At 41.8% G+C, this 14593-nt stretch overlaps 1 protein-coding gene across 1 annotated transcript in view; it reads left to right on the top strand.

The window, feature by feature from the left end:
- Window positions 1–14593, top strand: part of LOC112239834 (tumor necrosis factor receptor superfamily member EDAR-like) — a 51174-nt gene that overhangs the window by 24065 nt on the left and 12516 nt on the right. Inside the window, exons 2-5 of the mRNA XM_024408239.2 lie at window positions 4767–4825; window positions 9375–9497; window positions 12184–12365; window positions 13395–13480. Coding sequence (XP_024264007.1) covers window positions 4781–4825; window positions 9375–9497; window positions 12184–12365; window positions 13395–13480 — 436 coding nt within the window. The 5' untranslated portion in view covers window positions 4767–4780. The remainder of the gene's footprint in view (window positions 1–4766; window positions 4826–9374; window positions 9498–12183; window positions 12366–13394; window positions 13481–14593) is intronic.

The raw sequence follows: 14593 nt of genomic DNA on the forward strand, positions 1-14593 counted from the left end.
AGTACTGTACAATGAGGCCTGATATATTATGTTTGCTGTGCAATAGTAAATGTGAATACGCTCAGCCAGAGATTAGAGCGTTTGTTCTGTTCCTGTGTATGTTCATGTGCATGCTGTGGTTTATAAAGGGAGATAAACAGGCAGGTAAACAGTCAACCAAACAAGGCAACAGCTCAGTCCTCCTCCTGACTGCAGGGCTGCAGGATTTACTGCCTGTTTGATTTACTACACACACACACACACACACACACACACACACACACACACACACGCCCTCTGCAGAAGAGAGAGAGCACACTAGCCATGGTGGGGGCCATTAGGCTCCAGTAAAATCAGTGTTTGTTTAATAATGCAACCCCATTAAAGACTGGAGCGGGTCATTACTGTGGTGTGTCAGAAAACCTACACTCTCGTTGTCCTCACAGAATGAGAAAATAATTCATCTGTATCTAAGAAGGCTTGTAATGACCGAGAGTTTCCCCTGAGCCTGGACAGTGTTGAAACTAATCTGAGTTTGTTTCTATTTAATGGTTTAACACAGCTTTAGGTAATGATGTTTCTGTTTAACGGTTTAACACAGCTTTAGGTAATGATGTTTCTGTTAAACGGTTTAACTCAGCTTTAGGTAATGATGTTTCTGTTTAACACCGCTTTAGGTAATGATGTTTCTGTTAAACGGTTTAACTCAGCTTTAGGTAATGATGTTTCTGTTTAACACAGCTTTAGGTAATGATGTTTCTGTTTAACACCGCTTTAGGTAATGATGTTTCTGTTAAACGGTTTAACTCAGCTTTAGGTAATGATGTTTCTGTTTAACACAGCTTTAGGTAATGATGTTTCTGTTTAACACCGCTTTAGGTAATGATGTTTCTGTTTAACACCGCTTTAGGTAATGATGTTTCTGTTTAACGGTTTAACACAGCTTTAGGTAATGATGTTTCTGTTTAACGGTTTAACACAGCTTTAGGTAAGGATGTTTCTGTTTAACACAGGTTTAGGTAACAATGTTTCTGTTAAACGGTTTAACTCAGCTTTAGGTAATGATGTTTCTGTTTAACGGTTTAACACAGCTTTAGGTAACAATGTTTCTGTTAAACGGTTTAACTCAGCTTTAGGTAATGATGTTTCTGTTTAACGGTTTAACACAGCTTTAGGTAATGATGTTTCTGTTTAACACAGCTTTAGGTAATGATGTTTCTGTTTAACACAGCTTTAGGTAATGATGTTTCTGTTTAACGGTTTAACACCGCTTTAGGTAATGATGTTTCTGTTAAACGGTTTAACTCAGCTTTAGGTAATGATGTTTCTGTTTAACGGTTTAACACAGCTTTAGGTAATGATGTTTCTGTTTAACGGTTTAACACAGCTTTAGGTAAGGATGTTTCTGTTTAACACAGGTTTAGGTAACAATGTTTCTGTTAAACGGTTTAACTCAGCTTTAGGTAATGATGTTTCTGTTTAACACAGCTTTAGGTAAGGATGTTTCTGTTTAACGGTTTAACACAGCTTTAGGTAATGATGTTTCTGTTTAACGGTTTAACACAGCTTTAGGTAATGATGTTTCTGTTTAACGGTTTAACACAGCTTTAGGTAAGGATGTTTCTGTTTAACACAGGTTTAGGTAACAATGTTTCTGTTAAACGGTTTAACTCAGCTTTAGGTAATGATGTTTCTGTTTAACACAGCTTTAGGTAAGGATGTTTCTGTTTAACGGTTTAACACAGCTTTAGGTAATGATGTTTCTGTTTAACGGTTTAACACAGCTTTAGGTAATGATGTTTCTGTTTAACACAGCTTTAGGTAATGATGTTTCTGTTTAACACAGCTTTAGGTAATGATGTTTCTGTTAAACGGTTTAACTCAGCTTTAGGTAATGATGTTTCTGTTTAACACAGCTTTAGGTAAGGATGTTTCTGTTTAACGGTTTAACTCAACTTTAGGTAATGATGTTTCTGGAGGAAAGACTCTCTCGCCAAGACCTTCCAATTAGACTGACCACATTACTTATACTTTACTGACACACGTGTGCACACTCATTTATCCTTTATTGAGAGAAATAAGAGCAGACAGTTATTATAATGTTGGGAGTGGGCCAATAAAAATCTGTCTCCTCTAGGTAAGGGCCTGGCAACATACACACAGACGGATGCAATACACACACAGACGGATGCAATACACACACAGACGGATGCAATACACACACAGACGGATGCAATACACACACAGACGGATGCAATACACACACAGATGGATGCAATACACACAGAGACGGATGCAATACACACATAGATAGACGCAACACACACACACACACACACACAGACAGACGCAACGCAATACACACACAGACAGACAGACGCAATACACACACACACACGCACAGACATATGCAATACACACACACACAGATGGACGCAATACACACACACACAGACGGACGCAATACAGACGGATGCAATACACACATAAGCACGCACACACATGTACATACGTAAGCACGCATACTTCCACACACACGCAACTCTCTCACACACAGTCTATAGCTTTGCTATAAACATAATTAAATCAATTAAATCCTCTACATTGATATTTTTCTCTAAAATACAAGAATAAAGAAGGATAAATCATGTTTGAAGTTTGATCTAATTTTAGTTTTATATGTTCTTCAATGTACTTGTGAGTGCCTGTATACCTTAGTAACTACAGATCAGAGAGAAGAGCGAGACAGTGTGTGTTTGACCGTGACATACCTGTGAGTGCCTATATAAGTGTAGTAACTTTGTGCTGTATTTGAAGGGTTTCCAGATCTGTGACAGTACTACTTTAACTGAAACAAACAAAGTACAGTCCCTCAAATGTAGGTCTGGGCAACGGCCAGCCCGCGACCTTATTCAATACGGCCGCAGAATCATGCTCAGATCACATAAAGAATTAGCGATAGTAAAGTTTTGAAAAAAATATTTGTTATTCAAATTAAAAGCCCAATGAATAACAACTGAACGAGGACAGACAGTGAATGACAGGCTGACACACGTCATAGTTACAAATAGTAGCTAGCTAGAAATTGTGCAAAAATGAGTTTTTCAAAGAAAAGGAAAGTAGACAATGAATGTAGGGTGTTCCAGCAAGAGTGGACATCGAAATATTTCTTTATTAAGATATCAGGGAAAGCTGTGTGCTTAGTGTGCAGAGAGAGCTTCACTGTCTTGAAAGACTACAACTTGTCCCGACACTTCCAGACAAAACATTCAGAGAAATATAGGACTATTTCTTCTGAGTGCATCGAAAGAGTTGCTTTCTCAGTTGCAGAAGCAGCAAGACTTTTCACAAAACTGCATTCAGCAAATGACGGAATTGCGAGAGCTAGCTATATACTGTCCTACACAATTGCTAAACATAGCAAGCCATTTGCTGAGGTCAAATTAATTAAATAATGTTTAATAACTTATTTGGGACTGGAGGGCAGTATTGAGTAGCTTGGATGAATAATGCCCAGAGTAAACTGCCTGCTACTCAAGCCCAGAATCTAATCCAATTTCAAGTCATTGCCTATCGAATATACATTGCCTATGGGTTCATATTGTACTTCCTAAGGCTTCCACTAGATGTCAACAGTCTTTAGAACCTTGTTTGAGGCTTCTACTATGAAGGAGGGGGGAAAGAGAGCTGATTGAGTCAGGTGTCTGGCAGAGTGCCATGAGCTCAGTCTCGTGCGCTCCCATGAGAGTTAGCTGCGTTCCATTGCATTTCTACAAAGGAATTCTCCAGTTGAAACATTATTGAAGATTTATGATAAATACATCCTAAAGATTGATTCTATACTTCGTTTGACATGTTTCTACGAACTGTAATATGACTTTTCATCTGAACTTTCGCCTGGACTTGCCCGTGCCTCCTGAGTTTGGATTTGTGTACTAAACGCGCGAACAAAAAGGAGGTATTTGGACATAAATGATGGACTTTATTGAACAAAACAAACATTTATTGTGGAACTGGGATTCCTGGGAGTGCATTCTGATGAAGATCCTCAAAGGTAAGTGATTATTTATAATGCTTATAATGCTCTACAATAATGTTCTGTCCGTGGTGCTGAATGCACAGTGTACTTTTCCCTCCGTGTAGTTCATTGCATGTTTAATAATGAAAATACCTACCAAAAGGGGAATGTGGATGTGGTTTATTTCTGTGCATGTTAAAAAAGTAAAATGAGTAGCATATCTGGATGTGATTTACAGTAGATATCTGTCAACACAGTCATACACATGTATAATCCTGTAATATGGTTCTGGCCCGCGATGGCAAAAATATATTCTAATGTGGCCCTCCATGGAAAATAATTGCCCACGCCTGGACTGGTTACCCATAATCCATCTGTGTCAAAGAGGTGACGAGCTGATCCTCTCCTCTTCCACCAGGCTGCTCTTCTCCTTTCACATACTCCCTCTCTCTCACTCTCTCTCCTCAGTGACTGGCAGCTCTGATAGGGGGATCATTAATGATCTCATCACATCAGTAGGGCAGCGGAGTAACCTACAGTAGAGAACAGTATCACCTACACACACACACACACACACACACACACTCAGTCAAGTATAACCCACACAAATGATGACGCATAGTGTGTGTGTGGATCAAATGTTTATGAGGAGTGACGGCTTTCTTAAGCAGTGGAAGACTTACCACAAAAACAGTAGAGGGGACACTGCTGTCATGAGTGTATGTATTTCTGACCCTCTTATTTATTTATCTCTCTCTCTCTCTCTCAGGGGAAGGTGAGAAGATGTTTCAGAAAGGAAGTCACATAGAGTTCCTCTGTTTGTTGTTGGTGAGTATCTTTCAAATTATATTACTCCTCTTTCTCTCCTCCTCACCTCCATCTCCTTTCCCTCCTCTTCTCATCCTCACCCATCTTCAGCAATGAAACAGTGTAACAGATACACAGACGCATGCGTGAACACAAACACACTGAACACACACACACACTCGTACAGACATAACACTGGCAGAGGTACTTTACCAGACTGTAGCAGGTCTTTGCCAGAGGTTGTGAAACATCACAGGTTCCTCCGTGGAGCTCTAAGAGAGCAGTTCTAATTTGGGCCTGAATCGTTCCTCTCTTCCTCTGATGTTGAAACCTGTTGGCTGTGTGTGTGTGTGTTGGCTGTATTCCCTCAGAGCTCATTTAATGATCCCCACTAAAGCCACTCCTGGAGGGCTGGATTAGAGACAGAGAGAGGCCTCTTCCTCATCCCATCTCATCTCTTCCTCCTTCTGCCTCATCCTCCTCCCATCTCATCTCTTCCTCCTTCTGCCTCATCCTCCTATCTTCTCTTCTTTCAACCTCTTCCTCACACCTCATCCCATCTCTTCTTCCTCCTTTCACCTCTTCCCAACTACTCTCATCACCACTTCCTCCTTCAACCTCTTCCTCATCCAGCCTACAGTACTCCCATCTCCTCACATCCTCTTCCTCCTTCCTCCTCCCCCCTCTTCCATACACAGCCTACAGTACTCCCATCTCCTCACATCCTCTTCCTCCTTCCTCCTCCCCCTCTTCCATACACAGCTTCAGACTCACGTCTTCCTGTCAGATGTCTCAGTTCTCTCCAGCTCCCCAGCTGCTGCTCAGTCTGTCTTGTGTTTGTTGTTATAGAGTTTGTCAGTGGTGTAAAGTACTTGAGTAAAAAATATGTAGATTTTTTACTTCACTAGGTTCCTTTTACTTCTAGTTTTACTTCACTACAATCCTAAATAAAATAATTACTTTCTACTCCATACATTTTCCCTGACACCCAAAAGTACTAGTTACATTTTGAATGCTTAGCAGGACAGGAAAATGGTCAAATTCCCACACTTATCAAGAGAACTTCCCTGGTCATCCCTACTGCCTCTGATCTGGCGGACTCATTAGACACTCATGCTTCGTTTGTAAATGATGTTTGAATTTTGCACTGTGCCACTGGCTATCTGTTAATAAAGAAAACAAGAAAATGGTGCTGTCTGGTTTGCTTAACATAAGGAATTTTAAATGATTTATACTTTTACTTTTGATTCTTAACTATATTTTAGCAATTACATTCACTTTTGATACTTACTCTATATTTAAAACCAAATACTTTAAGACTCAAGTAGTATTTCACTGGGTGACTTTCAATTTACTTGAGTCATGTTCTATTAAGGTCTCTTTACTTTTACTCAAGTATGACAATTGGGTGCTTTTTCCACCACTGCAAACAGTAACTGGTTTCATTTCAGTCTCCATGTGTTTGAACAGCAGTGTGTAACTTGTTGTTGTGTTTAGAAAATTACATTCTTGACCGTGAGCTGGGGAGAGCTGAGTGTGTGCTGTTTTATTTGTGGGTTCTGATGGATGGATCTGGACAGCAAATCTGTGAGGAGAACAGCCAACGGAACACACACACACACACACACACACACACACACACACACACACACACACACACACACACACACACACACACACAGAGCCAGGCAGGCAGGTAGCTAATGGTAAGTAAGTTACTGTATATAATGTTACAGTACACCTATTGTAATTTAAATACAGTATCAAAGCAATGACACATGGTACAATAGCGTAAAATTGACTCTATTGTACTGTAAAACGTAAATGCTACAGCACCCCCCAATCCAAATCATCTTCCCACAGCCATGATTGAGGGGATTGGAGTTTGTATTTGACTATAATTACATGGGATTGGTGCAAGCAGGTTGGCTGCTAGGTCATGTGTTTCCACATCACAGCATATCAATTCATATGTGGTGTTTTATATCACTTCCATTTCTCGAGGCCTAACAACGGCTTCCGAAGTGGCAGGGACTACAGGGCAAGCAGACCAAAAGGACAAGGCATAATACTTAACCATTAACAGTTTAAGACTTGCTACCGCTCCAATCTGTCCCTTATCTATTTTAAATAGATGGGGCACTGCTACTACATACCAGTCAATCGGTGCAGCATGCTCACTAACGGGTGCAGGTTGACATTTATTGTCATGAGTCTTTTAGGAGCGATTTACCATTATATTGGAAAAATTCATATAAGCAAAAATGTGCTGTTTGGTCTTAATTTAAGGTTACGGTTAGGCATTTGAGTTAGCAATGGGGTTAAGGTTAGGGTTAGTTTTAAAATCAAACTTTAAGACTTTGTGGCTATGCCAGCTAGTGACCACTCTGTAGAGCTGCCTCCAGAGCAAGATTCATGACGAAAAACGCTGACCTGCAACAAATATAGCCTTCTACAAGGCATGCCTCAAGATATGTTAATGAGCCAGAAACAACAAGACCATGCACCCACTAGTGGTCAAAAGGTTTTTGGCTCCAAAAAGATGGTACGCTACTGTATTCTGTGGGATGGAATTACAGTACCATTTGGAATACAGCAATTATTCTCCTGCCCACAAAATCTTCCCAAAATGCACCATAATTTAATGTATGCTGCAGTAAAATGTTTCACAGTATTTTACTGTTGAAAATACTCCTAATTACCGTATAAATTACAATTACAAATTTCCTTTACGGTGCACAAACAAATGCCCACCAAAAACACACACTTCAGCCACTCGATAAATCAATTATATGCACATTTAAACAACTATGGTCAGTCCCTAAGTTCACTCTGACACCCAGCGTTTGCGGTTTAGTTAGTATGTTATTGTGTGGGTTGGATGGTGGGAGAGATAGTGATGTAACATTCTCTCACTGGCTGACAGATTTAGGGCTATATTAATGACAACGCCTTGATTGGTCTCTGAAAGGTTCCCGAGGGGATTAATATAGTCTCAATGATTTTAATTTGAGTTATTGAAAGCTGTAGTTAAAGTCTACAAGCTTAAAGGCTATATACTGAAGAATCCTGTAGTGAGTTGAAGCAGAACAAAAAGATTCATCCTAACCCCTTACACTCGTAGAAATGGACCTATATGGATAGGGCCGATTTGAAATGTTGAACTATAAAAAGCATATGCATGTTACCAAAACTTGAGATTATGGGGAAATGATCAGACCAAAGTTGAGGACACAACAGTTCACCTGACACAAGAGTGAATCCAAACATTACACTGTTGATTTTATGTGCATTTTACATTGACTGTGTTTTTCACAGCATTTGTCAATAACGAAATCTGAAAACACTTTGGATAAATTCAATAACATAAAAATATTCATTGAAATTTGGTGCAAAATAAGAAAAAAACAAGGGTTTGAGTGAGAGGTCTAACTGGTGTCTCCAAGTGGCAACACATCTCTCCAAACTGCACAGTTCCTAAATCATTTCAACGCACTTTTATGACTCAAGGAAACAGTGTTAGGCTTTCAAAAGGCACTTCAGATAAACAGATTGTAGTTGTGGTGCGCATAGAATGGAGTCATGAGTGCATTCTGATGTGTGTCCTGCGGTTAGTTGTCTTCACAATATGACAAACAGCCTTATTCTGTTCAGGACAACCCAGGGTACAACACCTGTCATCCCTGTAACTGTGGATCACATATAGAAATCCTATAAATTGATACTGTAATTGACATGAGTTTTGACATGAAGTGCACATTTGGACTCATGGGTTTGTGGTTTGCTTGTATGACATCAAAGCAGAGTTTATTATAATCCTCAACATCTCACAGTGACAGTGACTCCTCTCAATTGACAGCATTTCCCTCACTGAGACGACAATAAATGTGCTGTTACGTCCGTCGTTGAAAGAGTGAAAGCTCAGCGTGGAAAGTGTTCATAATAATTTAATAATGAAACACAGACGAAACAACAAAATATAAACGAACGTAAAGTTCTGCAGGGCTAGACAGCTACTGTGCAAAAACAAGATCCCACAAACTCAGGTGGAAAACAGACTGCCTAAGTATGATTCCCAATCAGAGACAACGATAGATAGCTGCCTCTGATTGGGAACCCTACACGGCCAACAAAGAAATAGAAAACTAGAATGACCACCCAAATCACACCCTGACCTAACCAAATAGAGAAATAAACAGGCTCTCTAAGGTCAGGGTGTGACATGTGCAAAAGCAGCCCAATTAGCGGGAGGGATGGGTGCATCTTCTTGTCGAGCACGGTGCTCAAGTTTATAACGGCTGTCAGTCAAAACCCATACAGCGCTGTGAAGTGGAGAACCCTGAGCTCTGACATCATGTATAAAATGTTACTGTACAGCAGATTCGTTCCAATTTAGGCATTTATCAATGACAGATATTCAATTTTCAACCTGCATATGACTGCATATGACAGGGGCTGTGAGTGGAAAGGACTACCGTATGTATAACCAACAACCTGAATAAAAAATACATTGAAGTTTGACTCTTTGCACGCTTTTATATTTGAACTCTCCCCCCTCTCTCTATCTCAGGTGTCCTGTCCTCCCTGTCTCAGGTCAGAGTACAGTAGTTGTGGAGAGTTTGAATTCTACAACCAGACCTTCAGTAGCTGCCGGCCCTGTCCCCCATGCCAGCCTGGACAGGAGCCCCACATGGTGAGACATACTTTCCCTGTGGTGAAATAACTTGAGTGTCCATATCGTGTAAACCCTGACCCCTGTTACCTACCTCCCAGCCATACTTATCAGGTATCAAGGTAAGACCCAGATACAGAATGTGTCGAAGTAACAATGATTATTACAGCAACAGGGGCAAAGGTACAGGACGGCAGGCAGGTTCAGGCTCAGGGTCTGGTCAAGCAGAGGTCGGTAATCCAGAGGTGGGGCAAAGGTACAGGACGGCAGGCAGGCTCAGGGTCTGGGTCAAGCAGAGGTCGGTAATCCAGAGGTGGGGTAAAGGTACAGAACGGCAGGCAGGCTCAGGGTCTGGGGCAGGCAGAGTGGTCAGGCTGGTGGGTACAGGGTCAGGACAGGCAAGGGTCAAAAACCAGGAGGACGAGAAAACAGAGACTGGGGAAAAGCAGGAGCTGACACAAAAACGCTGGTTGACCTGACAAACAAGACAAACTGGCAAAAGACAAACAGAGAACCCAGGTATAACTACACAGGGGATAATGGGGAAGATGGGCGACACCTGGAGGGGGCGGAGACAATCACAAAGGCAGGTGAAACAGATCAGGGTGTGACAATACTCTCTAGTCTGCCTGTCTGCTCAGACCACCCAGGTAGTTTACTTGACTCACTGATATACACACAGGTACATATGTATGATCTTAATTTGAGCCAATTTTCTACAGCAGGAAAACATTTTTGTAGGGGTTGATACATTTTTCATTAGGGCAAATCGGAAATTAGAAACTTTAGAAGCCTTTTTAAAACTCAAATACATTAGAAGTATGCATTTCCAAGTTTGCATTCTCCGCAACAAAAGAGTTATCAAATTAAGAGCCTACATCTGTACACCTCCCAGCTCAGAGGGAGTTACCACCTAAATCCCAGTACTGTAAGCCTGTTCAGATTCATAAAGGGGAATGAACAATTTTCACGGTTTGTCACACCATTTTGATTTTTTTCCAAATATTGAAGCCCCGTGGGTAGGAATGGTACAGTAGTCTGTCAGTAACCATGATTCATCAGTGCCCCGGTCAAACCAAAAAGCACAGCAGGCAGCAGCTCACTGGGCCTTAATATGGAGGACACACCACACACACACACACACACACCTATAGACTACTTCACACAACTACACAGAACAACTCCAACAGGTGCACGCCTTTTCCTCTTAATCTAAACAACAATCCTAACACATGTCCAACTGTTTGAATAGTCTGTTGTTCATTAACCTTCTACGGTTAAGTGATAGTTATTCAACTCTCCTATCTAATTACAGAAAATGACTATAATGTGACCTTGACAAGTAAGCCTATCATTGCTCATGATTGTCTATTTATGTAAGGACTTATCAAACAGAGCATCAACATCATAACTAACCAGGCATTCAGCTCTGTTCCCATCTCTCATCTGTGATCAGTAGTAGTCGTTAGTCTGTAATCTTGCCCTGTGCTTTCCCTCTGTCTCCTTATAATCACTGGGATAATCTACACCCACCTGAGAATCCCCCCAAACACACACACACCACACACACACACACCCACACACACACACACACACACACACACACACACACACACACACACACACACACACACACACACACACACACACACACACACATCAAACAGGACTCTTTCAACTCCCACACAGATCTGCTGTGATCTGATAGAGCAGATCATTTTACTACAGTGAAACACACTGGTTTACCACAACTATGGAGACTGGAAATCAATTTGATCTGGATAGTCTGGAGAAGGTTTATATGAACCAACAGAAGTAAAGTCAGCCAGGAGATCTGACACTGGGTTGATCCATCCTGACAGAATCCTACTGATAATTTAATCCAGTTTTTATCAGATGTCACAGTGGCTATATTGGACAAGCCAATAAAGTAGGAAGTTGAAGTGAATATAGTGTTTCTGTAGTCTGTAGGACAGGCAGCATCTTGGCGTTAACAGTTTTAATAAAGATACATAAGACACCTACCTGCTTGTCTGTCAGACTATGTAGAGTATTGGTTGTTGTCACAGATTCCCCCATCAGTCTAGAACATCCTCATTCTATACTAGAACATACATTTCCACTTCCTCCCCTCATCTACTAGGCTGCACGCATGTGCATGCACACACACACTACAGATGTAGGATCTTAACTTGAGCCATTTTTGTGGTGGTTGATGCATCATTCGTGGAAATTACAAACTTTCATAAACCTTTTTAAAACTTAAATACACTATACATTTGACATTTCCTGAATTGCAAATGATCCTACAACAGGGTGATCAAATGAAGATCCTACATCTGTAGACAAAACTACACAAAGATCCGTTCAGAATGACTCCTGTTCTTGTTAGCGATCACATTTCACATCTTTAGTCTCAGACTCAGACTGTCAGATCTAGGCTGGGCTCAGCAGAACACAGAAGGCAGCATTAGTATATACACTAACACACAGGTCTATGAACAGCACCACTCGTTTCAAGTGCAGTGTGTGTGTATGTGTATGTGTATGTGTATGTGTGTGTGTGTGTGTGTGTGTGTGTGTGTGTGTGTGTGTGTGTGTGTGTATGTGTGTGTGTGTGTGTGTGTGTGTGTGTGTGTGTATGTGTATGTGAGCACAACACATGCATAACACATGTCTAACATTGTTTATGTGTGTTTTGTTGCAGAACTGTGGCTATGGGACTAAGGATGAGAACTTTGTGTGTGTGTCTTGTCCTGCGGGGAAGTACTCAAAGGGGAAGTATGAGATCTGCAGGAGACATAAGGACTGTGAAGGTCTGTACCGCGCTACAGTACTCACACCTGGGACACCAGACAGTGACGCAGACTGTGGACCCTGCTTACCCGGGTATGTACACACATACAGACACATACATATACACATATACACACAAGCCTACACACTCTCACTATCAGTGTCATTGATGAGACAGGACCACCCCATAGGACATTTCTCCCGCACAACTCCCATATCACACACACAGCCTAGGCTAACCCTCCATTGGCCACGCTACCAGCCTCAATTACCCAGCTGCCATCTGGTCACCCACCAACATGGAGGCAGGAGAAGATATAAACTGTTACAGGACTGATTTAAAGGTCTGATCTCTCTCCTTCTCCCTCTCTCCTTCTCCCTCTCTCTCTCTCCTTCTCTCTCTCTCCTTCTCCCTCTCTCTCTCTCCTTCTCTCTCTCTCCTTCTCCCTCTCTCCCTCCTTCTCTCTCTCTCTCTACCCCTTTCCTCCCTTTCCACCATATGATATCATTCAGTGGCTGGACCACCTCAAAGGCATTCTCTGGTTTCAATTGAGTTTAAAGTCAATATACAGACTGGAGTGTTTTAGCATAACATTACTGGCTGCTTTAATAGCTACTCTCTTTCAGCTGTACTGTATTGGGGGCAGGAATACTGAACACTGTCTGACTGCTGCTGTGATGGAATCAAAATACTCACCAAATTCCTCTAGGTTTTATTAATCTCACGTTTAATGCTTTTGTCGGTGCTCTAACCTGGAGATCGGGTGTTGGTGTTTGATTGAATTTGGTTTAATAGTCACCTCTGATTAATGATAGCCTCTCTGCCCTAGAGGCCTAGAGGACGCCACGCTCTGAAGCAGCTTCCCCTCTCGTCCTCTGTCACAGCTCAGGGCTATATAATACCTTATCTAACCTAATGGTATACAGTATCACTCCTTCCCCTCTGGGCATCAACACAGCAGTCAGTTCAGCCTTTTCACCTCAGCTGTTATTGTGACACTTCTCCTGTCAAATACGTACATATTCATAATATATCTAACATCTCTGTATATAAGTAGACAATATTAGGTACTGTATCAGTATTGTTCTCTAAAGGTTCTCTCTGTGTTTCCTTTCTGTCAGGTATTACATCCAGGAGAACCGGCCCAGGAACCTGTATGGGATGGTCTGTCACTCGTGTCAGAACGCACCGCGCAACACTAAAGAGTGTACGTTCTACTATACTACTTCTACAACACAAACACACCGTTTCACCGAATCACAGTCCGAGAGGGACAGAGAGCGATCACTGTAAGGTCAGGCGAGTGAGGGCTGTGACCAGTTAATGAACACACAGACAGACAGAGACAGAGACAGAGACAGAGACAGACAGAGACAGACAGACAGACAGACAGACAGACAGACAGACAGACAGACAGACAGACAGACAGACAGACAGACAGACAGACAGACAGACAGACAGACAGACAGACAGACAGACAGACAGACAGACAGACAGACAGACAGACAGACAGACAGACAGACAGACAGGGCGAAGCAGCAGGATGTTAACTCGCCAGCGTCTGGAACAGCTTCCTCATGATAATGCTCAAACCCAGGAATTGTTTTTGTGTCCGTCGCTCAAACCAACACTCACTGGCACATTGTTTTGACTGGAAATTAATATATATGTGTAATTTGAATGACTGTGTTTTGAAATATGAAAACCTCAAACAGATTGGAAGCTGCTATGAGGAGGATGGGAGAGCGAGAGGGAAGGAGGGAGGAGGACAGATGAGTGTATACCAACTAACACAAACGTTTTAACAAGTGTCTAATTGTTTCTTCCAGGCAGGGAGTGAGTTAGGGAGGAAGAGAGGTAGGGAGGGAACATGTGAGGGTACATTTTAATTAACTGTTTTAAATTAAGTCTTGAAATATGTAGTTGAAGCATAGAGTTACTAGCTCAGGGTCAAGACAGGCTAGCACTCGCCAAGTAATCTGTCAATTACTCCGGCTTCCAGCTCAGTGTGTGTGCGTGTGTGTTTGTGTGTGTGTGTTACCGCTGAGCCCAGCTAGCTCCCAGCATGGCGCGGTGTGATAATTAAAAAGTTTGGAGGGCATGAAGATGATTAACATGTTTCCACATGCACTGGGTCGTCTCTTCAACAGCAGCCTGTCATACCATCTCTCCAGGCTATATGCATCTATACATATCTATACCACCTCTGTCTGGCCTCCGTTTACCACCATCTACTGTAACAGACTGGGTTTAAACTTTGAACCCAGGTTTGTCTAATGTAACTGCAGCAGTCTCATACAATGATAGACCTTGTCAGTCT

This window comes from Oncorhynchus tshawytscha, linkage group LG03 (genome assembly GCF_018296145.1).
Source record: "Oncorhynchus tshawytscha isolate Ot180627B linkage group LG03, Otsh_v2.0, whole genome shotgun sequence".
NCBI lineage: Eukaryota > Metazoa > Chordata > Actinopteri > Salmoniformes > Salmonidae > Oncorhynchus > Oncorhynchus tshawytscha.